Genomic DNA, 23,499 nt, shown 5'->3' on the forward strand with positions numbered 1-23,499 from the left:
TACTTTAAAAATTTTCGGTAACTGGAATTGCGTATCAGTTTTTAAATTTAAAATTAAAATTTAGTCCCACAGTCACACTAGCACGGTTCAGTCACATGTGGCATCCATATTGGGCAGCACAGGTGTAGCTTTTCTAGAACCCAAGCAGGAGTTCCCTACTTAACATCACTGAGTGGCTGCCTGTTGCCTACAGAATAAAAGCTCAACACTTCCTGACCTCCGTGACGTGGCCTTCCTCAACCCTCCGCTCACTCTGCCTGCCCTTAGCACAGAGCTCCAGCTTCACCAGACTCAGTACAGTGACAGTGACCGCAGGACTGGATGCTCTTACCCCACATGCATCCACTCTGCCTGATGCACCCACTCAGCTTTCAGGATTCAGTGTCAGCACCTCCACTGCCTACAGGAAGTGCTTCCCCTGGCACCTGTAACACGTTATTGCACTCTTCCTCTGGCTGTCTTTCATTATTTGACTGTGAGCTCTGAAGGTTGGAACTGTTTGTTTTTCCTGTATTTCCAGCCCAGCACCTTGAATATATAGCATAAATGTTGAATAAATTCTCTTTGGTGGTTGTGGTTAAGGAGTGGTGGTTCGTGGGTGGGAACACTCCCAGCAAAGGCAGGCATTGTGTGTTTAGAAATCATCAAGGAGCACATCCCAGGTGCAGTAGGAAGTTTATCTGGAGAAGTAATAATAATAATAGCTAACATTTAAGGGATGCAGCTTCTATGTCAGGCGTCGCATGCTAAGTAAGCACTTCATAAGAATTTTCACTTTATAAGAACAGTTCTGTGGTGTGGGTATTAGCCCCATTTTATACATGAGGAGCTGAGGGAGCACAGAGGGGTTGAGTTACTTCCCCAGGGTCACACAGCTAATAGGTAGTGGACCCAGGATTCAAAATTCAGCTGCCTAGTTTTACTCATACTGTTAACACTTCTACAGGTACATCCACAGGTACAGGTAGAAGAGGGTCGAGAAGAGTCTCTCTCTAAGAGGTCATTGGAGATTTTTTAAGCAGGGAAATGACATGAGATTAGGGTTTCGGGAATATTGATTTGGTAGTAGTGTTGGTTGCATCAGTGTGTAGAAAGATTAAAAAGGAGACCAGGGCTTCCCTGGTGGCGCAGTGGTTAAGAATCAGCCTGCCAATGTAGGGGACACAGGTTCAAGCCCTGGTCCGGGAAGATCCCACATGCCTCAGAGCAGCTAAGCCCATTCGCCACAACTGCTGAGCCTGCGTTCTAGAGCGTGCGAGCCACAACCACTGAAGCCCGTGGGCTTAGAGCCTGGGCTCCGCAGCAAGAGAAGCCACTGCAATGAAGACCCAACGCAGCCAAAAATAAATTAAATAAATAAAAAATAAAAATAAAAAGGAGACCAGTTCGAAAGCTGTTTTAATTTAAATATGCAATGATTAGTGCCTGAGTGTTCAAAGATCGTTTTGTGAGGTTTTGACACTCTCGATGTCTTCTTGTTCAGAGCAGAATCCCAGAACACGGGAGAAAACTACCACAATTGGGCAGATGTGGCCCTACCTGGCACAGACATTCACAGTGGTATTTTCACTACCAGAACCCCTAGCTCTACTGAATCAACTCAGGCCTGCCCCTAAGTTGTAGTTTGTCTAGTTGACCCTCTCCTGTGTGTTCTCACTGGGTGAGTTTGATTATTCCCATTGTGTCAAGTGGTCCCTGTGTATCTGTGCACATCCTGCACCCCAGTCACTCTGACCCAACTCTCTCCCGTTTGTTTTTCTGTGTTTTCTACTAATTGTTCGACATCCCCCATACTATGGGGTAGATATCTTCCCCTTTTTTTCTTTTCCTTCCCCCTCCTTAAAAATGCCTTCCTCTTCTTAGCCCTCTTTACTCCTGACTCCGCACAGTCCTTCAGTCCCATGTCCACCTGGTCACTGGGGCCTATCAGTGCATCCCCTGGATATCTCTGGAATCTTCTCTTCCTCTCTGGTTTTGGTTCCTCCACCCTAGTTCATGTCCTTGTCCTCTCCCACCTGAACTCTTGTAAGCAGCTTCTTCAGCAAGCTTCATTTGCACCGCTGCCAGACGTGACCTCGGAGACACGATCAGGTCACAGCTCTATTCGGAATCCTTCATTCTGAAATACCGAGTGTCTGTTTTCTGTGTGCCAGGGGCTAAGGGTACTGCCGTGAACAAATGACATCCCTGTCCTTATGAAGCTTATATTCGAGACAGACAGTAAACAAATGAACGAATATATGGTATGTCAGGTGGTGATAAATTCTGTAAGAAGAACAAAGCTGGGTGTAAAGGGAAAGGAAATGCATGTTCTGGGTGTAATTTTTCTTTTTATGTGACTTCCGGAGGCAGTGAGGTTTGGTGAAAGAACTGAGCTTTGTTAATCAAGCTGACCCAAGGTTGGGATCTCACTTCTGTCAATTACTTGGTGTAACTTTTGGCACATTAGTTATCCTCTCTGAACCTGTTTCTTTATGTACAAAATTGGCTTAACAATGCCTGCTTTATCGGTTATGAGGATTAAATGAGTTAATGCATGTAAGTTGCCTCAGCACAGTTTGGAGCATATATCAAGTGCTCAGTAAACATTCTCTTTTAACTGTCTATATGTCTCCATCCAAAGAGGCTGCCCTTTCTGAGAGGAAAGACCATGTCTTACTGGTTTTGTGTGTGTGTGTGTGTGTGCACGTGTGCGTGTGCCCGCGCTTTTTTTTTTGGAGTAACATTTAAAGTGATATATGCTCATTTTAGAAAACTTAGGAAATAAAAATATAAAAAAGGATTAAAAATTCATTGAAATACCACCATCCAGAAATAATTAGTTAAAATTTTGGTGTTTTTTTAATCTGTTTCTATTAACAGTTTTATGTAATACTATCCATCAGTTTTTGATCTCTCTTTTTTTTTTTGATATATAATAAATATATCAGTCACTGTCCTGGGAACATGACAGGGATTGTCTTTTTAATTCTTATGAAGTAGGTACTAGTACTATTATTATTATCATCTTACAAATGAAGAAAATGAAACAGTAAAAAAAAAAACAAAACTTCCAAGTTCATAAGCCTGTAATTGGAAAGGCCAGGATTTATATAAATGGGTATTATTGTTGTTATTAATCATTAAGAAATTGGGATTCATCTTATAATCTTTTCATCTGTATTTTTTTATATCCTTAAAATGCCTTTGGTGGGGAGGCTTTTTAATGACTGTACTGTACTTTGTTATATAAATGTGATATAACTTATTACCCAGGACGAGGTTTATTTTTTATTTTTTTAATTTATTTATGGTTGTGTTGGGTCTTCGTTTCTGTGCGAGGGCTTTCTCTAGTTGTGGCAAGCCGGGGCCACTCTTCATTGCGGTGCGCGGGCCTCTCACTATCGCGGCCTCTCTTGTTGCGGAGCACAGGCTCCAGACGCGCAGGCTCAGTAATTGTGGCTCACGGGCCCAGTTGCTCCGTGGCATGTGGGATCTTCCGAGACCAGGGCTCGAACCCGTGTCCCCTGCATTGGCAGGCAGATCTCAACCACTGCGCCACCAGGGAAGCCCTAGGACAAGGTTTATGATGTACCTAAATTTTTCACTGTTAACAGTTAATATAGTTGCCAGCCTGCTTGTCACAGGTCTTCATTGCTGCTCCTGATTATTTCCATAGCCTGTAGTCCTGTAGAAGATTTGCTAATTCAGAGGGGGTGCACATTTTCAAAGCTTCTGATGCATGTTGCCAAATTGCCCTCTAGGATACACCCCTAACTCCACTCGACTCACTACCCCACCCCCAAAAGTTTGATGGGCCCATTTCCCTTGACCCCTTGCCTGTACTGAGAGTCTCCTTTTAAGAAATCTTGACTAATTTCCTAGGTGAAACATACCATATTTGAATCATGTTGTTTTCATCATTATGTTCAGTAAGGTGTTACATAGTATTTGTTTGATGAGTGAGCCCATTTTGAGTTTTGGGTTCTGTAGTTTTTTTCCCTCTCTTGTTTGCAACTTCTAATCAGAATAAGCCACTAAGAAATTGAGCGGTGGAATATGAGAGTATTTTGGTACCAAGTGAGCCTCTCCTATAGGTAAAAGGCACGAATGTTGTGGTTCTTTAATATTTTGCTGATTTGGAGGCGTTGTGTGCCGGAACAAGGACAGTTTTATTTCCAGGTTCTTGGCTGTGGATCTGTGTTGAAATAAAGGCATAAGTAAGCAGTTGGGCAAGATAGTGTATGTTACATTGTATTATTCTCTAACCATCTCTGGTCTGTGTATACAGCCTTTCAAACACTAGATTATGAGCTCCTTGAAGGCAAGCATTGTGCATTTTAGTCACACTGTTGAAAAAACTGTTTATTGGTAGTCACTGTGAAAAAATTATCCTTATTTACAGAGTAATTTTATCCAGTAGAATTGAATGTAAGTCAGGTCTCATTTTCTACTTTTTAAAAATCAACCAGATGTTTCTTTCTTTCTTTTTTTTTTTTTTTTTGGCTGTGCTGTGTGGCTCGTGGGATCTTAGTTCCCTGACCAGGAATCGAACCCGGGTTGTCAGCAGTGAGAGCAGGAAGTCCTGACCACTGTACCACCAGGGAATTCCCCAATCAGATGTTTCACTATAAAAACCACTTTGCAGGCTATTGAATTAGGCATTTATTGAATGCCTAATACTCTATTTGGCTCCTGAAATTCTAGTCTGGTTTGGAGAACACTATGCAGGTATGTGAAACAGTGTAGGTGAAAGACAATATGCTTTGTGTCTAAGAGTTTGGAATAGAGCTGAGGTATTGTGGAGACTGAAAAAACTTGGAAAGACCCCCAGGGGGAATGTTGGTCAGTGACACTTTAGTGAAGCAAGTAGGGCCTCAATCTGGGCCTTGAAGGAAATGTCTGCTTTTCATTTGCAGAGGTGTAAGGACTCTTCCAGCTGGGGAAGCAGTGAGTGAAAGTCTAGAGCCAGGAATGAGGAAAGGGAGGATGGGAAGAAGACCTGCCAAGTGAAACAGATTTTGTTTCAGTGAGAAATCAGGTTGGAGATTAAAGTCAGCCAGTTTTGGGGTGGAGGAGGCGTGGAATACCCAGCTGAGGAGTTTAAAGTTAATGTTTCCTATTGTAAATTCTTAATCAGGAGGTGGTTTTAACTAGCAGTTACTATGCACTTGCCTATGGTCAAACAACTTCTGAGGGCTCAAACCCGGGTCTTCTGATTCCACAAAGAAAATAGATTTGTCTGGAGCCTTTGCAAAGATGGGATTGAATAGGTCTTGGTACTGGAAGGCCCCTCATGCTCTCGGTCAGCAGAACTAGAGGCCAGAAGACAAGAAGTCTGAGCCCCCGTTCTCTTACTTGTTTAATGAGTGCAGACTAGTTATCGTGAAAGTTCCTTCTAGATCTAAAATCCAGTGATGCAGCTTAAGTAGAGGTTGTGCAAGGTGAGAAGTAAGAGGAAGAGTCAGAGATGATGTTTGTCTAGACAAGTTTCAAATCTTGGAAAATAGTGTCACTGTTGACTAAAATGAGGAAGTTAGAGAAGGAAGCTTTTTTTTTTCTGTTTCATTTTGTTGTATGAATATTTACTGTTTTGTAGGGAGGATATGATTGGTTTGGTTTTAGGCAAATGGAATGATCCTGTAGGCAGCTAAAAATATAGGAATTAGTCCTGGGTGAGAGGTGAGGGTTGGAAATGCAGTGGGGAGTCATCAGCTTCAAGGAATCTTTTGAACCTGCTAGTGTTGATGAGCACCTAGAAGCTATAAAAATAGTGCTGAGAAATACTGGGACCAGGTGGAGGAAGAGGAAAGAGAAAATTAGTAGAAACCAGAAGAGCACAATGTCACAAAAACAAGGAAGTGAGAGTTTCAAGAAAATAGGCTGTAGTGTCAAGTACGCTGGAAATGAGGACGAGTTCAAGTCACCCATGACTTTGACCTGCAGTGTCATTGGTGGCAGTAGTGCTATCCCGGGGGCATTGTGGAAGCAGCAGCAGGTTGAGGTCAAAATTGTATATAACTATAGGAAACTAAGTAAAGACTCTTTTTTTCCCCTCCAGGAGAATTATTGCGAAAGATATTATCACAGTGAAGTTGAATTTGGAAATGGCAGTAAGGTCAAGTGCAGGGTATGTGTGTTTTTCCCCTTAAACACAAACGACGTGAGTGTGAAAGTCAAGCAGTAAAAAGAACTTCTCACCTAGCCCAAGGGGTTGGTGGTAGAACAGGTTGGTGGGATATGGGGTAGAAGGGTGATACGGTTGCAGAGGCTTGCCCAGCCTAGGTTTTTCAGGTTTCATTACTAGAGTGAAAACCATCTGCCTTCACTAGCCTCTCAGGTGTTGATGAAACAGGGACCCCACTGTAAAGAGACATGCAGGATGGGTGCTGCCCCAGATACAGGTGTTGTGGCTTATTGTGTTTTTCCAAAGGTGGCCGCCCCAATATATATCCTGTCCCATTTGCTTTTCTTAACTTGTGAAGCTGGCATTCTTCTATCAAGCTGGGGTCCTCATTCCTTTTCTTTGAACCCAGGCAGACCTTTGTAACTGCCTCGACTGACAGAATGAGGCAGAAATGACACTGCTTGACTCCTGAAGCCTTCGTCACAAAAGACAACCAACCAATTCAGCTTCCACCTGCATCTTTCTGACTTGGGACACAAGTCCAGCTCTACTGAAGCCACTCTGCTGGAGCACTCATGTGGAGAGACTACGCAGACACAGAGGTACCACCGAGGAGGACCTGCTTCTGCAGCCCCAGCCCGGCAGTCTTTCAGCTGAGGCCCCAGACATTGTGGAGCAGGGACAAGCCATCTCTTCTGCGTTCGGCAAGAATTCCTGTCCCACAGACTCCCCATAAGAAATGGTCGTTTGATGCCATTAAGTTTTGGGGTAACTGTTATACAACCACAGTAAATGGAACGGATGCCAGTTCAGAGCCTTATCAGCATGGTCAAAGAAGGAAGGAGAAATCAAAAGGCTGATGGAGGCTGCAGCTGTGGTTATCCTGCAATTTGTTGGCCCAACTGAATGACAGACTCCGGGAAACAAAAGCTCCCTAATGGCTAAAATACTTCTTTCTCCCATCTTACCAACAAATTTAGTGAGATCCAGATAAGAAATTATTTTATGGACATCTGGATGTATTGCCTGAAGCCCTAAGGGTTGGTTGGGATGGTGAGCCTTTTACCATGGTGGAACGGACTGGAATGTTATATGGGAGGGGCTCAACTAGCAGTGACCAGGGGTTAGTGCTGGGCTGGCTTCAAAAACAAACTGGGGGACTTCTACGGTGGTCCAGTGGTTAAGATTCTGTGCTTCCAATGCAGGGGATGCGGGTTCGATTCCTGGTCGGGGAACTAAGATCCCACATGCCACACATGGCGTGGCAAAAAAGAAAAAAAACAAAACTGGATTGGTTAGTCCTGCCAGTGTCAACTCTTTATTTATAAGGAATGGAAGAATCTGGTTTTGAAAGCTTAGATGAAAGCTTTATTTTTGCCTGAAAGATACATTTTTCAAAGATGTGGACTGTGTTTTCGTTTCTGACAGTTGCTTACTGGGAAAGCAGCTCTGTGTTACAGGTGGTCCCATGGGCACTGGCATGGCTTGCAGTGAAGGACCTTCATTCTGGTGGTCATAAGGAGTTCATATCCATGAGGGTATGATGGGTCCCCTCGTTTTGATGGGCCGTTTGGTGGACAGCAAGGGAAAGAGGCTCATCTGTAGTATTTCCAACGCTGTGACTCTTGTGACTCATGAAACGTGTTAAGACAAAACTGACTTTGGACGCATCTGCAACAGATATAGGAGCAGAACATCTGCTTGACTGTTGTAGGAGATAGCCATCTCTCTCCTTCAATGGATTGAAAGATTTCTCTGGGTCAGGAGCTAAACCTGTAATTCCTAGGAAAGCAATTAGCAAGTTTTTGGTGAAATGGTGTTCAGACATGATACCCAAAGCTGTCTGTGAGCAGATTATTATTTACCAAGAAGATTGCTAAACTGAAGAGCTCCAAAAATTCAAGGTATACATGGCCCCTCATAGAAAGTTGTGGGTGTCAGTCTTTAATCATTCCCATTACGCACTTGGAAGAAAAACCTGAAAAGAGCTGCACCTAACTCTACAGGAAACAGAGGCAATGTCTTGTGATTTTGACCTTTCTGGAGAGCACAGATGAAAGTGGATCACTGTTGACTAAGGAGTTGGCAGCTGCAGCGCTGCCCACGGGGTGCAGCGTGCTCACAGGGGCTCACTGTGTGGTGAGCAGACGATGCTGGGCATGCCTGTGTGGGAAGTGCCTCACTAGCCAATTCATGCAGAAGCAACTCCCTTACCTTTCCTGAGAAAGTAGGTGAAGAAAATCCGACCAGCTCTTCTCCGTTGAAACCCTCACAAATATCAAACAGCTGTCGTGGTTATATACTCCTCTGTCCTGTTCATCCATTTACTTGGAATGACAGGTGATTCTAAATATTTAGCCCCAGGTATTTACAAATAGTTCTGAATTGAGCAGGTTTTCTCACTAGGTAGGGTCTTGTACATTATTACATGTGTCTTGTATTTCTTGAAACTATTCGGAAATTCTAAGTTCTTTGGGATATTCTGGTTACCATTAATATTTGGCTTAAAAATAGGTTTTGTTTGTGACACACGTTTTCTCTCCATTCATGCCTTCTTTTTTCAGGGTAATACTATGCTGAATTAATACTGGAAGAAAAAAAATTTGGAGATGTTTTAAACTTTGAGGGACCCCGTTAGTTGCTTTTAAGATAGGATTCCTTGACACACTGCATGTTCTGGCTTTTCAAGATCTGAACCATTGCTAACAGTTCCACCTTTGTGATCCCTTAACACGTGTCTTAGAAATGTAAAGTAAGACTACTTTGACTTTCTTATGTCTCTGCTACTACAGGAAAACTAAAAATGAAACCTCTTTTAAAAATAAGAGATTGAGAGTGGAATAAGCCAGGTCACTGGCCAGGCCTGTTGGGTTTTGAATGTCATCCTGGGATTGCTTTGCAGCATTTTTCTAATTCCTGCCATTTCTTTCATTTCTTCTTTAGGACATGCACAAGTTCTTGCATGCTTAAGGACTCGATTTCACTCTATGCTGCTAGAATTGAATCTACCCACCTGCCCCTCCTCCCCCTCAAATCTGAAAGTGTGGCCCTTGGATCCCAAGGGGGTCTCAAGATCCTTTCATAGAAGAGCCCCTCAGCTTAAACTGCTTTTCATGATACTACTCAGATGTTATTTGCTTTTTTTCATCATGTTGACAATAACACTGATGGTGCAAACTGCTGGTGCCTTAGCCTAAATCAAGGCAGTGGCACCAAACAGTACTAGTAGTCATTGTATTCCTCCCTCACAGTGAAAAAGAAAAATGAGAATCATATTCCTTCAAGAATGTTCTTCATTAAACAGTAAAAAAAAAAAAAAAAAAATTTATTTTATCAAATCTTGGAGTCCCAAGAACACCTTTCCTCATTTTTTTAAAAGTTATAATTTACCTACAGTAAAATTGACCCTTTTTAGTATATACTTCTGTGAAATTTGACAAATGCATATAGTCAGTAACGACCACCTCCACAAATAAGTTGCAGGACAGATCCATCACCCCTAAAAGTTTCTGTGTCCCCCTTCCCCCATGCCCAGCATCTGGCAACTACTGATCTATTTTCTGTCCCTATAGTTGTGCCTTCTCCAGAATGTTACAGAAATGGAATCATACAATGTTTGGCCTTCTGAATCTAACTTCTCACATTTTGCATAATGCATTTGAGATTTGTCCATATTGTTGCATGTATTTGTGGTTTGTTTCTTTTTATTGCTGAGTAGTATTCCATTGTTCAGATGTACCACAGTTTGTCCATTCCTTAGTTGAAGGACATTTGGGTTGTTTTCAATTTTTGGCTGTTACGACTAAAGCTACTGTAAGAATTTGCAGGTTGTTGTATGAACCTGTGTGTTTTTGTATCACCTTGAAGTGGGCTTGTTGGGTCATAATGGTAAGTGTATATGTGTTGTATGTTTTTTTGTTTTTGTTTTTTATAAATTTATTTTATTTTTGGCTGCGTTGGGTCTTCGTTGCTGCGCACGGGCCTTCTCTAGTTGCTGCAGGCGGGGGCTACTCTTTGTTGTGGTGCGTGGGCTTCTTATTGAGGTGGCTTCTCTTGTTGTGGAGCACAGGCTCTAGGTGCGCGGGCTTCCGTAGTTGTGGCTCACGGGCTCTAGAGCGCAGGCTCAGTAGTTGTGGCGCACGGGCTTAGTTGCTCCGTGGCATGTGGGGTCTTCCCGGACCAGGGCTTGAACCCGTGTCCCCTGCAGTGGCAGGAGGATGCTTAACCACTGCGCCACCAGGGAAGCCCCTTTATGTTTAATTTTAAGAAACAGCCACACTGTTTTCCAAAGTAGCTGTACAGTTTTGCATTTCCACCAGTAATGAATGAGAGTTCCAGTTACTCCACCACCTGGTCAGCACTTGGCATTGTCAATTGGTTGGTTAGTTGTGTGAAGCCATTCTAAGTTTGTAGTGGTATCTCATTGTGGATTTACTTTGCATTTTTCTGATGACTAATGATATTAGGCATCTTTTCATGTGCTTAGTTGTCATTTGTGTGTCGTCTCTGGTGAAGTGACTGTTCAGATCTTTTGTCCATTTTTAAATTGAGTTTTCTTATGTTTTGAGAGTTTTTTTTAAAAAAATATATTGTAGATATGTCATTAATCAGACATGTAATGCACAAATGTTTTCTCCCAGCCTTAGTACACATTTTAATACTCTGTGTCACAAAATGAGAGAGTGCATGAAACACTTTTGCTGTATTGTGAGCTAAGATGGTGACTCCAGGGAAAGCACTTCTGTGATCCAGCTGTGAGCTGAAATAGCTCGTTTTTTCCTCCACAGAATCTCATTTTTTCCTTCAAAGAATGACTCGCAAACTGGTTATTGAGATTTGCATATGTTCACAAGTCTCAAAATTATCTTAAAGAAACTTGACATTTTCTCAAAAATGAATGAGGTGAACCTGTCACTTCTCAGAAAACAACTGACAGTATTTTTGTGGATGATGAAATTAGAGCCTTTTTTTAAAAAATAGAATTTTGGAAAGCTCGTATCAACTGCTATCATCTTACAGATTCCCAGTAGTTAAGTTTTTCTGATGGAATTGGTGGTGATATTATTATATGATTTTGGATATTGTATAATGAAATGAGTCAGCATTTGGAAGATCTTTGATGCTCAGTAAACTGATACTTTACAAAATGACCGGTACGTCATGCTGTAAAATCATATGTGGGGGGCTTCCCTGGTGGTGCAGTGGTTGAGAGTCTGCCTGCCAATGCAGGGGACACGGGTTCGAGCCCTGGTCTGGGAAGATCCCACATGCCACGGAGCAACTGGGCCCGTGAGCCACAATTACTGAACCTGCGCGTCTGGAGCCTGTGCTCCACAACAAGAGAGGCCGCGATGGTGAGAGGCCTGCGCACCGCAATGAAGAGTGGTCCCCACTTGCCACAACTAGAGAAAGCCCTCGCACAGAAACGAAGACCCAATACAGTCATAAATAAATAAATAAATAAATAAATAAATAAACAAACAAACAAACAAACAAACGAACGAACGTGATTTCTTTAAAAAAAAAAAATCATATGTGGGTAAAACATCCATTCACAATACAGGATGGAGCAATGGGTTGTAATGTATGAGAATACACAACGTCTTTGGTACAGTTTCAGCTTCCAAGTTGCAGCTAACCTTTAAGAAACTGCCACTTGTCGAGTTTTCGTATTGTGTCAAGAAAGAATATCCACGATTATCGGAAAAGACTGTTAAAATACTCCTCCCTTTTCCAACTACCTATCTGTATGAGGCTGGATTTCCACCATATACTTCAACCAAAACGTATGTCAACAGACTGAATGTAGAAGCAGATGTGAGAATCCACCTGTCTCCTGTTAAACCAGATATTAAAGAGATTTGCAAAAACGTGAATCAGTGCCACTGTTCTTACTAAATATTGTTGTTTTTGAAATTTTTGGCAAAAACATTAACATATCGTAATTTCATCATTATGTTTGATTAATTGGTAAATATTTTTAAATATCAGTTTGAATTTCTAGTACAGTAAGTGGCAATAGCTAAAGAGTCCACATCAATCTGAGTTCTTTGGAGTCTTCAATAATTTTGAAAAGTGCAAAAGAGCCCTGAGACCAAAAACGTTTATGAATCACTGCTTAAGAGTTTAATTCCGGCATCCTAGTTGTCTCCTCGTTTGGAGAATGTGGTATGCCCTAGCCTGGGGCTTCTAGTTCTCAAAAAGGAATTCAAATTTCCTTTACAGAACTGATAATTTTCATATTCTTTAGAATGAGATATCATTTTAGATACCTTTTTAACTCTGTCTTCTGTTGTCATAGAGGAAATTCAACACTTACAGATAAACCAAGTACTTCATATTATGGCAAAATGTATACCTCTTTCTTTACCAAATCAGCCAGAAACCTCAATAAAGAGTAAAAATAGCAGATTGACATCTCACTTACTTAGTCCTTCCTCTTTTTGTCTCAAATAGAGTTTCTCTTTAGCACTAAAAGCATACGACTGATGTGAGAGGAAAAATGAGGGGACTTGCCTAACCCGTGAACTGGTTATGAACATAACCTTGGTAGATTCATTGTTGGCCGCGTAGCTCAGTGATTTATTCAGCCGGGCCCAACGGCTGTATTCTCTATTTAACATTCAGCTTTTTAGCTCTCATCAGTATTCACAGTCCAAGATACTGTAAGGCACCTTTCTTCATTTTGTTAGTGCTGTCTCCTGTGGTACTTGAAATGTCAGAGAGAATAGGATGCGTGCAATTTCTGTTTTAAAGCCATAGATAACGAACACACTGATTGAACACCCAGAAGAATTGGTTAAGAAATCATAGAAGGATCAAAAGAGATCTCTTAGTTTAGGAGCATGAAGATTGTAATCTTTATACACAAGGAGACCATGATTATAAAATGAGTCCTTTTTGGCTTTTACGTGTGGTAGTGTTAGATTATAATATTTAAATGGTGGCTATTGGCCCAATGGCAGGGGCAGGGGAGGAGTTTTAAAGACCCTGTGACTGTATCTAATCTAAAAGCAAAATAGGCCATAGCTCTTAATGGCCTAGTCTCACTCCCTAAACATGAAGCACACTAATCTGCTGTACAGAGTTGCTTAATCCAGGAAAGTAGATACATTTAAAGCTAATAATGTTTAGGAATCTTCTAATGAGACGTTGGATTTTAAAATGTCTCAGATTAAAATACTTGCCTTCTAAAAGACTAGCTGTGTAAGAGTAACCCTTCCTTCTACCCTTTTTTACCCCCCTTCCACACGAACCTCCCCAAGAAAAGGAAAGTTGTTTTAGAACCTTTTCTTCTGAATATAAATTACTTCACTCCAACTGGCAACATGTGTGAATGTTAACGGCCCTTTAGTTAATTTATATTATAGCTTCTTAGACTACTTTTAAGTACAGTCCGTTAGAAAAATTAAATTTTGTCCTTCACAAACAAACTTGGTAATTATAGCTGCTTAAGGTAGTGGCTGTTTTATTTTGAAATCAGCTGAGAACATAATACTCAGACTATTATTTTAAAGTTTTGAACTTTGATATTTGTCCATGAAGAGCCTTCTGTAACGACTTAAAAACACTTTGGGGAATGGTGGTTGCTGAGGATGGTGACTGATCGTAAAGGTTCACCTAAGTCTTGTAAGTTGTTCGTGGAACATACTGTCTCATATCTCTCCTTTCCCTTCACCTGAATACAGAGAGGTACAGAAAGCAGTCAACACTGCACAGGGATTGTTTCAGAGATGGACAGAGCTCCTCCAGGACCCATCCACAGCCACGAGGGAAGAAATCGACTGGACCACCAACGAGCTGAGAAACAACCTCCGGAGCATAGAGTGGGATCTAGAGGACCTTGACGAAACCATCAATATCCTTTTCTGCAGTGTCTGTGCCACGTGAGGCAAGCAGACAAATGGACAAGTTTCATCCAGATGTCTCAAGTACATAGATTAGATATTGCCTTTTATCGTTGATTGATGTTGCCCTTATTCGTACCATGACACACTTAAAATCGTTGACCAGTAATCTAAGGTGGAGTAGTCAAATCCTGCAACATGAAGGTGGCATAGTGCAGTGATTTGGAGCTTGGACCCTGGAGTCAGACTGGGTGTTCAAGTCCTGGCTCCGCCAGTTACTAACTGTAACTTTGGGCACATTGCTCTTCAGTAGAACGTTAGGATAGCAGTTGTACCTAGCTCATAGGGTTGTTGAAAGTTTATGAGGTAAAGAGCTTAGAATGGTGTCTGACACACAGTGAACTTCTATGAAAGTGTTAACCATCATTATTTCAGAGAGGTGTATACAGACTAGTGTTATACATTGGTAATTGGAAATCAAAAGAAGATCCTTCTCTAGACTTTTTCCTGTTCAATGCCAGTGTCCATTAGAGAGGCATCTTGTACCATGAAACTGCATTTACTAAAGCAGATCTATTATGCTAAGTCATGCTATCGATGTTAAATAAGTCCACTGATCCGACTGATGAACCAGAGAATGGTAAAAGCTGGATTATATGGCCTTTCTTTTAACTGGAAAAATCCCATTTAATCAGAACTTTAGATTGAAGATATGCCATTTGCATGTTTTGAGTTCTGTTTTGTTTTTTTCTAAGTGTGGTAAAACATAAAGGAAACTAGCTTTTGTCAGGATCACTCTGCAGTCAGCACACAGGTTCACATGCAGTTGATGTGTGGAGTGTATAATTTCTATTAATCACAGTGACCCCAGGGCATCTTTTAAATTATTAAAAGACAAATGTGTTCTCTAAAACTAGTGGAACAAAATGTGTGAGGGAGTGGGATCAAAAGCACAGTTGCAGGGAGATATGTCTTCCCTCAAGGTAGGAGGGAAGAGAAAAAGATTGGGGGAGATAGAGAAATTGTGAGATAAAGAGAACAAAAGTTTTAATAGATATCCGTCATTCAGCAATAGTTATTGAGTGTGCTATGTGCTGGACATTTCGTTAGTTACTGAGATTGGATTGATAAGCAAAACTGTACCAACCCTTGTAGAATTTACCGTGGGAGTATAGAGGGACTTGGGGGCGGGAGAAACAGACATTAGTCAAATATTGGCACAAGTGTATACTTGCAGATGATAAGATAAGTGCAGAGAGCCATGTGAGTGACACGGGACAGCAGAACCAAGCTGGGGGTGAGGAGAGCAGGAAAGCTTCACAGAAGAGCCTCGATCTCTAGGTTAAGAAGCAGAGTTTGCTTCTTGACAGAAGTGGAATGAGTTGGAATGGCAAATGAAAACAGCTTGCTGTTTCCCAGGACAAAAGCTGTCCTGGGAAAGGTGATCTGGAGTCAAAAAAGTGCTGGCAGGCATCTGGAAGAGCCCAGCTCAGCTGTGGTCAGACACCCATGGGTTTGCAGTGAACCTAGGCAGGTCATCTCTGCCTCGGGGCACAAGGATCCCCATCTAGCTGTGGGCAGAGAAAGTTTGAGAATGATTAGTGTCAAGTTGACTATGTGTTCAGAAACGCTGGGCCAGATTTTATTGCTGTGAGAGATTCTGTGGTTTCACATGATGTTGGTTGTTAGGTTTTCGATGATGAAATTGCTTTACCTTGACTTTTTGACCCACGCATAGTCGAAGCAAATCCTAGGAAATTCAACCTCGATGCAACCGAATTGAGTATAAGAAAAGCTTTCATCACAAGTACTCGGCAAGTCGTCAGGGTAAGTAAGGGATGTGATCTTACTGTGTTATTTGTGCAAGAAATAGTCAGACTTCTCCGAACTCTTTAATTTAAACTAATAGGTCAACTCTGAAACCCCTTTTTAATATGAATTAAATGCCAATTTTCTACATATTTCTCTGATTGAAAAGAAATCTGTTTTTAGTATCGGTCAGGCTTTTTTCTCAGAGCAAAAATGAGAGCGTAGACTGCTGGCTTTGGGAAGGTTACTGTAATCTTCCTGTCCATACCTCTCATTCCTCCAAACCAGTTATCTTTTTTCCTCTTTATTTCTTAGTATACTGTATTTCTAGACAAAAAGAAGAACTGCTATTGTAGAAACCATTTGCTTTCCTGATTGATTGGTAATCACTTTGCATTGTGAAGGGTACTCTTACTGGGTTTGGATGGCGGCCTCTTCCACCATCTGAATTGCTTCTGGAACTCTTGCAACCCATTTACTGACATTTCCATATACAACTGCTTGACAGCCTTTCGGGAGTTATCCAGAGCAAGCAAGCATCTATCAGCGTGTAAAAAATCAATCCAAGGGAACAAATCTTTAGTCTCAAATTACTTAGATAATAACCTATTGTTAAAAAAGCCTAAGAGAAAATAGCATTTAAGTGAAATCTTGTATCGTTAAGATATGTTTGTATTTTGAAACTATATGGCTAAGCCAGTTGATTAGCATAACTAGATGTAGGAGAACCACCTGTCTTTAACATATGTACTAGAAAGCAGCTTCCTTGAATAAAAAGACTTGGGATCATACCAGTGCTAACATATGGCTTTTTAAGAGTCATCTTAGGCGGGAACCTTGGTGTGTGCTTGCCAAAGACTCCATGTCATGTGATTTCCTTTTGAAATTATTTCAGATGGTAGGTTATCACTGCACTTTAAATATTCTTGTTCCTTTACTCATTAGTTGCCTTTCTGTAACCACGTACCTAAATTGTTTAGAAATAAACCCACATTGTAATGGGGGCAGTAACCTTTTTAGACCTAGGTGCCCCATCTATACAATGAACATTTGGATTAGACACTCCTAGTCTCTAGCCAGTTCAGAGGCTATTCTGATAAGGAAGCCCTGTTGTTAGGTGATGTATTTTTTTGGTAAGGTAAATAATTTCCCAATTACTTATTTTATGAATGTAGTGTGTGCTTTTTTAATTTTTTGTGATAGATTTTTCTGAAAATGACTTCTGTAGATGTTAGTATTTAAATGGTGCCTTGTAGTGAAGCGTATGTTCTTGACTTTAATCATTATATTTGTTTTTCTGCAAGGTAGTACTTGTAAATTCTGCAAATTGAAATTCAGAGGTCAACATAGTGAGTTAAGTGAGTTGGTATAATTGGAAGTATAATCCAAAGTTCGTTTTATAATAATTGAAAAGCTTTTTAAAGTACGTTCTTTGAAAGAAGTATTCTAAATCAAGTCCATACTTCATAATGTTGCAGTCCTTTTATAGTTGAGATCTAAACTGTACTCAACTGTGTGACTCAACTGAATGTTTTAGAGTTTTTAATCATTCTTCTAATTTATTACTCCTTTTTGGAAGCTGTTACTATTTGTCGGTGATGGGTTAATAGTACCTAACTGAGTTTTTGCTCATCTGAGTTTACTAAATTCTAATTGAGGTTTTGTGGAAGAGAAGTGGTAATTGATGCTAACTTGATTTAAAAAAAAAAAAAAAAAAAGGCATTGTGTTGATTCAGTATTATTGCATTCAGCTGAACAGTATTTGTATCCAGAACTCTCTGGGTTCCACTTGGAGGACATTGATAGTGTGGGATCAGAGAGTTAGCAGTTTTGGGAAATGAAACACAAGACCAAGCTCAGATTAGGAATTTGTACATCACAAGTTTATGTAAGCTCCTCTGTTACCATTATCAGTGGTTTTTCATTTAGTTGCTTAAAGGAATACCTTTTGATCCACAGTGTATGCCAATTGTGCTTTCTCCTTCTTAGGGCATTATACATTTTTTGTTGCTGTTCTACCTGAAGAACTAAAATCTTGTGTTTGTTCTCAATTAACGTCCACTGTTTTTGCTTTTTAACAAGTCATTTTTGTTTACCTTCTCAATGTCCACTGTTTTTGTTTTTTAATAAGTCATTTTTGTCTAAAAAGTCTTGTATATGTTTTTCCAAATGTCTTTTAAGTTTGTGCAGTTTTTATTAAGTTTTGCTGGCAGTTTTTACTAAAGAAAGCAAAACATTCTTGTTTTTGTTTATATAACCTTGGTATTTTTGAGGTCATTTTTACGTTTGTGGAGTCGCCTGTACATCAGAGTTTTCGCTTGTGAGGTGTTCGTGTTATGGAAATTTATTGCAGAAGTGATGTTGGGTTAATTTAGTAGTGAAAGGTTTTGCAGTGAACGGCAGAACAGAGAGAGAGGTGAGGAGACCTGAGTTCTAGGCTCAGCTGAGGCCTTAATAAATTTTCAGAGTGGCAAGTCATTTAGCCTCTCTGGATCTCAGTTTTATTTATCAATTAAATGATCCTCACTAACATTCTCCAACTTTGTTTAAACTTTCAAACGCAGTCAGAACTGTAGCACCGCCTCCCCAAAATCCAGCCTCTTCAAACCCAAGAATTGTTTGTAGTCAGTTATAAGTCAAGATAGAAATGGCTTTGGTTAATCAAAAAGGGTGAGTCATACTCTGTGGTTACAAATGACACTGGGATGTGAGTCCTCTGAGTGGGAAGCACTGGGATTTATAGTGTGCCGTTCACTCAGCTTGGAAGATGGCATAAAATGGGAACAGGAGCATAAACAGCTAGGACTGTTGTTGTTCTTTTGGCAGGTGAACCGTTTTTTATCGGTACTAACTGCTGACTTGACTGCTTGTTCTAAACTTCTTGTATTAGAAATAAGATGCAGAAATTCCCTGGCGGTCCAGTGGTTAGGACTCCACGCTGTCACTGCCAAGGGCCCGGGTTCAATCCCTGGTCGGGGAACTACCCACAAGCTGCGCAGCGTGGCCAAAACAACAACAAATAACTGTTTTTTTTTTAATTTTTTTAAAAAAGATGAGTAATTATGTTTTTGGCATGACAGGTTGTTAAAAAATGCTCAAAACTCTTTAGTGACATAGTTTAAAATTCCATATCCTAATAAGAAGGTAATCTGTGGTATGGTATCTGGCAACTTTTACACTACATAAAAGAAGTGCCATCCTGAAAGTGAAAGCCATAGCTCTTTACCATCTGCCATGGCCCCAAACAGGATGTGCACCACACAGCTGTTGAGTTCACTGACCATGAGAGCTAACATACACCCACACACACATATTTTATTAAACAGAAAATTTTAAAACTGGAACTTTAAACCGTGTATTTCATTAAAGTAATGCGTGCTCATTTTAAAGAAAATTAGAAAAATTTAACAAGAGGAAAAAATAGAAAAAGAAACCTAAACTCAAAATAAGAAACATAAACACAAAACTTTGTTGTGTTTTTTACATAGTTGTGATCATACTGTTATGCAGTCATAAGCATTTTTTATTTTAATTTTTAAAATTAAAAGTAATTCATACTATTTTTAAAATGCAGATAATTTTGATTAAGAAAGGTGAAATGCTCCTCCATTCCGTAATTCTGCTCCCTAAAAAAAAATCACAATTTTAAGTATTTTTTCTAGCCATTTTATAGACATTGAAGTACATTTTTAAAAGAAATGACATTAGTCTGTAATTTTTTTCTATGAAAAAATATTGTGGACATAGTCTTATATCAATACAGATATATCTAGACCAGTGCTGTCCAACAGAAATACTAAAATGCAAGCTATCTTTAATTTTCTAGTAGTCATATTTTAAAAGTAAAAAGAAACAGGTGAACTTAATGTATTTTTTAACTTAGTATATCCAGAAGATTATTATTTAAATATATCAATATAAAAGTAATAGAGATATTTTGTTAAATTTTTAAAACTTTTTTTTACTAAAACTTCTAAGTCTGGCATATATTTTACGCTTAAGGATATCTCAATTCAGAAGTGAACTTTTCATTGGGGATACTTCATCTGCATTTAGAGTTTATAATACAGTTGAAAAGGTTGATTTGCATACCCAGTATTTTCCAGACATGTGAAAGTTTTCCAGTAATTGAATTTAAATCTAAATTAATTAAAATGAAATAAAATTAAAAATTTAATTCCTCAGCTGCACTGACTCCATTTCATGATCTCAATAAGTAACCATAATTGGCTAATAGCTATTGGATAGAGTAGATTTAGATTATCCTTTTTAATGGTTGCATACTTTATCAATCCCCACAATGACCCTATAAAATATTATACAGAAGAAACAGGCACTTAGAAAAATTGAGTAATTTGCGCAACTTTGCATAGTTACTAAAAAGCATAACTAAGCTTGAACCCAGGTCTTTGACATCAAAGACTATGCTCTTAACCTCTTCTCTCACCTGGTTCTATTATGATCTGTTTGATCACTGACCCTATTGGTAGATATTAGGTGGTTGTTAATTTTTGGCAATTGCAAACCATACTTCAGGAACCATCTTTGTGAGCATATCCTGAATATTTAAGTACTAAAAAGTTCAATGAAAATGCACATTTAAAACATTCGTTAATATTTTCAAAGTATCCTGCAAAGAGACCTTATCAATGATATTTCTAAAAGCAGAGTGCAGATTCCGCGTTCCTTAATACCTATATCAGCACTAAGTAGTGTTCATCTTTTTCATCTTTCCCAATCTAACTGGGAAAAATCTCTCTTAACTTGCACTTCTTTGATTATTAATGGGTTAGTGCATCTTCTCATGTTTGATCATTTGTGTTTTTCTGTGAATTGTCTGTTCACCGAACTCTCTTCCTAAGTGTAATGTCTAGTACATGATATTACATTGTGTATAGGTTTACTATAAGTTACTATTCTCTTGTTTGGATATGATGCTTATTTCTACTTTTCTTTCATATTGTAAATAACACTGCAGTGTACATCTTTGCATATCTATTTCAGTATATATTTTCTATCATTTCCTTAAAATAAATGCTATTAGAATTACTGGGTCAAGGCAGTGGATATTTGTTACAGATATCAAAGCTCTTAATAAAGAATGCCAAATTTATTTTCAAAGGGTTGGTCCAGTTTACCTTTCAGCCATTGTTCAAGAGCAGTAGTTTTTTTTTTTTTAACATTTTTATTAAGTTATAATAGTACAGAAAAGTGCATGTACCCCAATTATACAGCTTGAAGAGTTTATAAACTGATCACAACCATGGAAGCAGACCCAGAAGCATTCCAGAGCATTCCCAGCACCCCCCAGAAACCCCCCTTGTGTGCTTTTACAGTCATTACTGCCCCCCTCACTGTCCTACCTTCTAATAGCAAAAACGCATTCTACAGACAGTGTTCAGAGTTCAACTGGAACTTCAAAGTCACTTTTTCCATACATGTGTGCTGATATTTTTATTATGCAAGTAATGTTCATTATTTTTTAAAAGGCTACTGTAAAATGTATTAAATGCATTTTAAAAAAGCATATATTATCCCACCAGTGAACAATTCAGATATTTGCTTTGTGTAGTTATTAATATATATTAAATAAATGGGATTGTACTATTCATATTGTTTGACTGAATATCAGAATGTCATCTTAAACTCCAATTAAATTGATAATTAGAAAAGGAATCCTACAGTCCAGGAGATAATAGCATAATGGTCTCCTTTGAAGGTTTCTAGAATTTTTGGGGATCAGAGCTTCTCAAACAGCTTCTCACCTGGGAGGCTTGTTAAACTGTTCCTTAGAGTCTGACTTAGTAGGGCTGGGTGGGGTCCAGGAACCTGCATTTTTAACAGCACCTGCAGGTGACTGACTCAGGTAAATCTCAAACATCTAAGAAACATGGCTTATATCACTAAGTTTCCCTTGTTTTAAACGTACCAATACCTCCATTTTTATGGTGAATACTTTTTTTACTAAGCAGATTTTTCTCAGTTTCTGTGGGTGGCATTCTTATATATATATATATATTTTTTTTTTTTCTTTTGAGGTTTGTGAACAGATAAAATAGGTAAAGAATCCTAGAATTTATGGGTCAACTGGACCCCAGGTAGAGCACCCTCAGAAATCCAGTGGGTGAACGACACCCTACTTGCCCAGTGTCATTTCCAGGGGCTCACGTACCCTCTTGTTGAAGGCCCCCCAACATCAGGGCACTTGTTCCTAGAGGCACCCTTTCCCATCGTGGGTAGCACTTTAATGTGTGGCGGTAAAATGATCTCTTTACTTCTGCTTTGCTTAATTGCCAGCATTTTCCCCACAGAATAACCAAAGTGATCTTTTAAAACATGAACCAGAATACTCCATGGCCCTGCTCAAAATATTTTAGGGGCTTTCCATTGCCTTAGAGCAGGGGCCTGCAGTCTATGGCCTATGAGATCTAAGAATGGTTTTACATTTTTTAAAGGGTGGTTAAAAAAAAAAAAAAGGGACAGAGGCTGAATATTTAATATCTACTCCTTTACAGAAAAAGTTTGCCAACCGCTGCCTCAGAATAAAATCTAAGCAGCCTGAAGGCCCTGCGTGTTTTGGCCAGCCTTGTCTTACATCCTCCTTCCGACACCCAGCACACAGTGGCTCCTTCAGACGATCGGGCCTTCCTTCTCAAAAGCTAAAGCATTGAGCCTTTCCTGCCTCCAGGCTTTTGTGCTTGCTGTTTCCTCTGCCTGGAATTCTCTGCCCTTGCTCTTTCTGTGGTGGGCTCGTTCTTGGCCCTCAGGTCTCGACCAAGTGTCACCCCCATCTTTCTAAAGTGGCGTTCACCCACTGGATTTCAGCCCCGTTGACTCCCTTCCTTCCCAAAATGCTGGTCACCCTGTTGAAGTGTGTGTGTGACTGCTGTTTGCCTCTTGTCCACCACGATGTGAGCTCCGTCAGGCAAGGACACTGTCTGTATCGTCACTGCTGTGCTCGGGCACACACTGGGCATCAGTCGGTATTTGCTGAGCGAGGGATCAGGCAGTTTGAAGGTTGCAGCAAGGTGGTTGTCATTCAGACTTCTCATAGTAGGAATCAGGAAAGCTGTGGCACTGTCTCATCTACCATTCACTTGTCGTGGGTCTTGGAAGAAGTTTTTTAAAACCTAATACTTCAACATTTGCACCTCTAAAATAGCCTACTTGCCAACAGGAAATTATAAAGTATTTTGGCATCCTTTTTTTTTTTTCAAGAAAAATTGTATTATAATAATCATGTACTCAGCTGAAATCATTTTAAAGTATATTGGGTTGTAGTTAAATATGATGCAAATGGCTCATATTTAATAAAGTGTTTTGTTTTATTTATTTTATTTTTTAAATTTTTGGCTGCATTGGGTCTTCGTTGCTGCGCGCGGGCTTTCTCTAGTTGCAGTGAGCGGGAACTACTCTTTGTTGTGGTGCGCGGGCTTCTCATTGTGGTGGCTTCTCTTGTTGTGGAACATGGGCTCTAGGTGCACGGCTTCAGTAGTTGCAGCACATGGGCTCAGTAGTTGTGGCTCACGGGCTCTAGAGCACAGGCTCAGTAGTTGTGGCACTCGGGCTTAGTTGCTCCGCGGCATGTGGGATCTTCCTGGACCAGGGCTCGAACCTGTGTCTCCTGTATTGGCAGGTGGATTCTTAACCACTGCGCCACCAGGGAATCCCCAAGTGTTTTGTTTTAGATTAAGTAATTCATTTTTCTTTCCATACAAAATTATTTTTGATACCACT

The 23,499-nt window shown here is 40.0% G+C and overlaps 1 protein-coding gene and 1 long non-coding RNA gene across 10 annotated transcripts in view; both read left to right on the forward strand.

Annotated features, from left to right (window-relative positions):
• Positions 1–23,499, forward strand: part of STX6 (syntaxin 6) — a 75,393-nt gene that overhangs the window by 2,731 nt on the left and 49,163 nt on the right. For 7 of the 9 annotated variants that reach the window (XM_082465624.1, XM_082465625.1, XM_082465628.1 and 4 more), the window contains exons 2-4: positions 6,041–6,109; positions 13,795–13,964; positions 15,686–15,780. In XM_082465624.1, coding sequence (XP_082321750.1) covers positions 6,041–6,109; positions 13,795–13,964; positions 15,686–15,780 — 334 coding nt within the window. The remainder of the gene's footprint in view (positions 1–6,040; positions 6,110–13,794; positions 13,965–15,685; positions 15,781–23,499) is intronic. The other 2 variants (XM_082465626.1, XM_082465632.1) reach the window with 1 other exon arrangement.
• LOC309662863 lies at positions 7,287–9,430 on the forward strand. The gene is made up of 2 exons (XR_014265034.1): positions 7,287–8,446; positions 9,050–9,430. It is a non-coding gene; the product is annotated as an uncharacterized lncRNA (long non-coding RNA).

Source organism: Balaenoptera physalus (genome assembly GCF_965194825.1).
Source record: "Balaenoptera physalus genome assembly, chromosome: 1".
In the NCBI taxonomy this organism is placed as follows: Eukaryota; Metazoa; Chordata; class Mammalia; order Artiodactyla; family Balaenopteridae; genus Balaenoptera; species Balaenoptera physalus.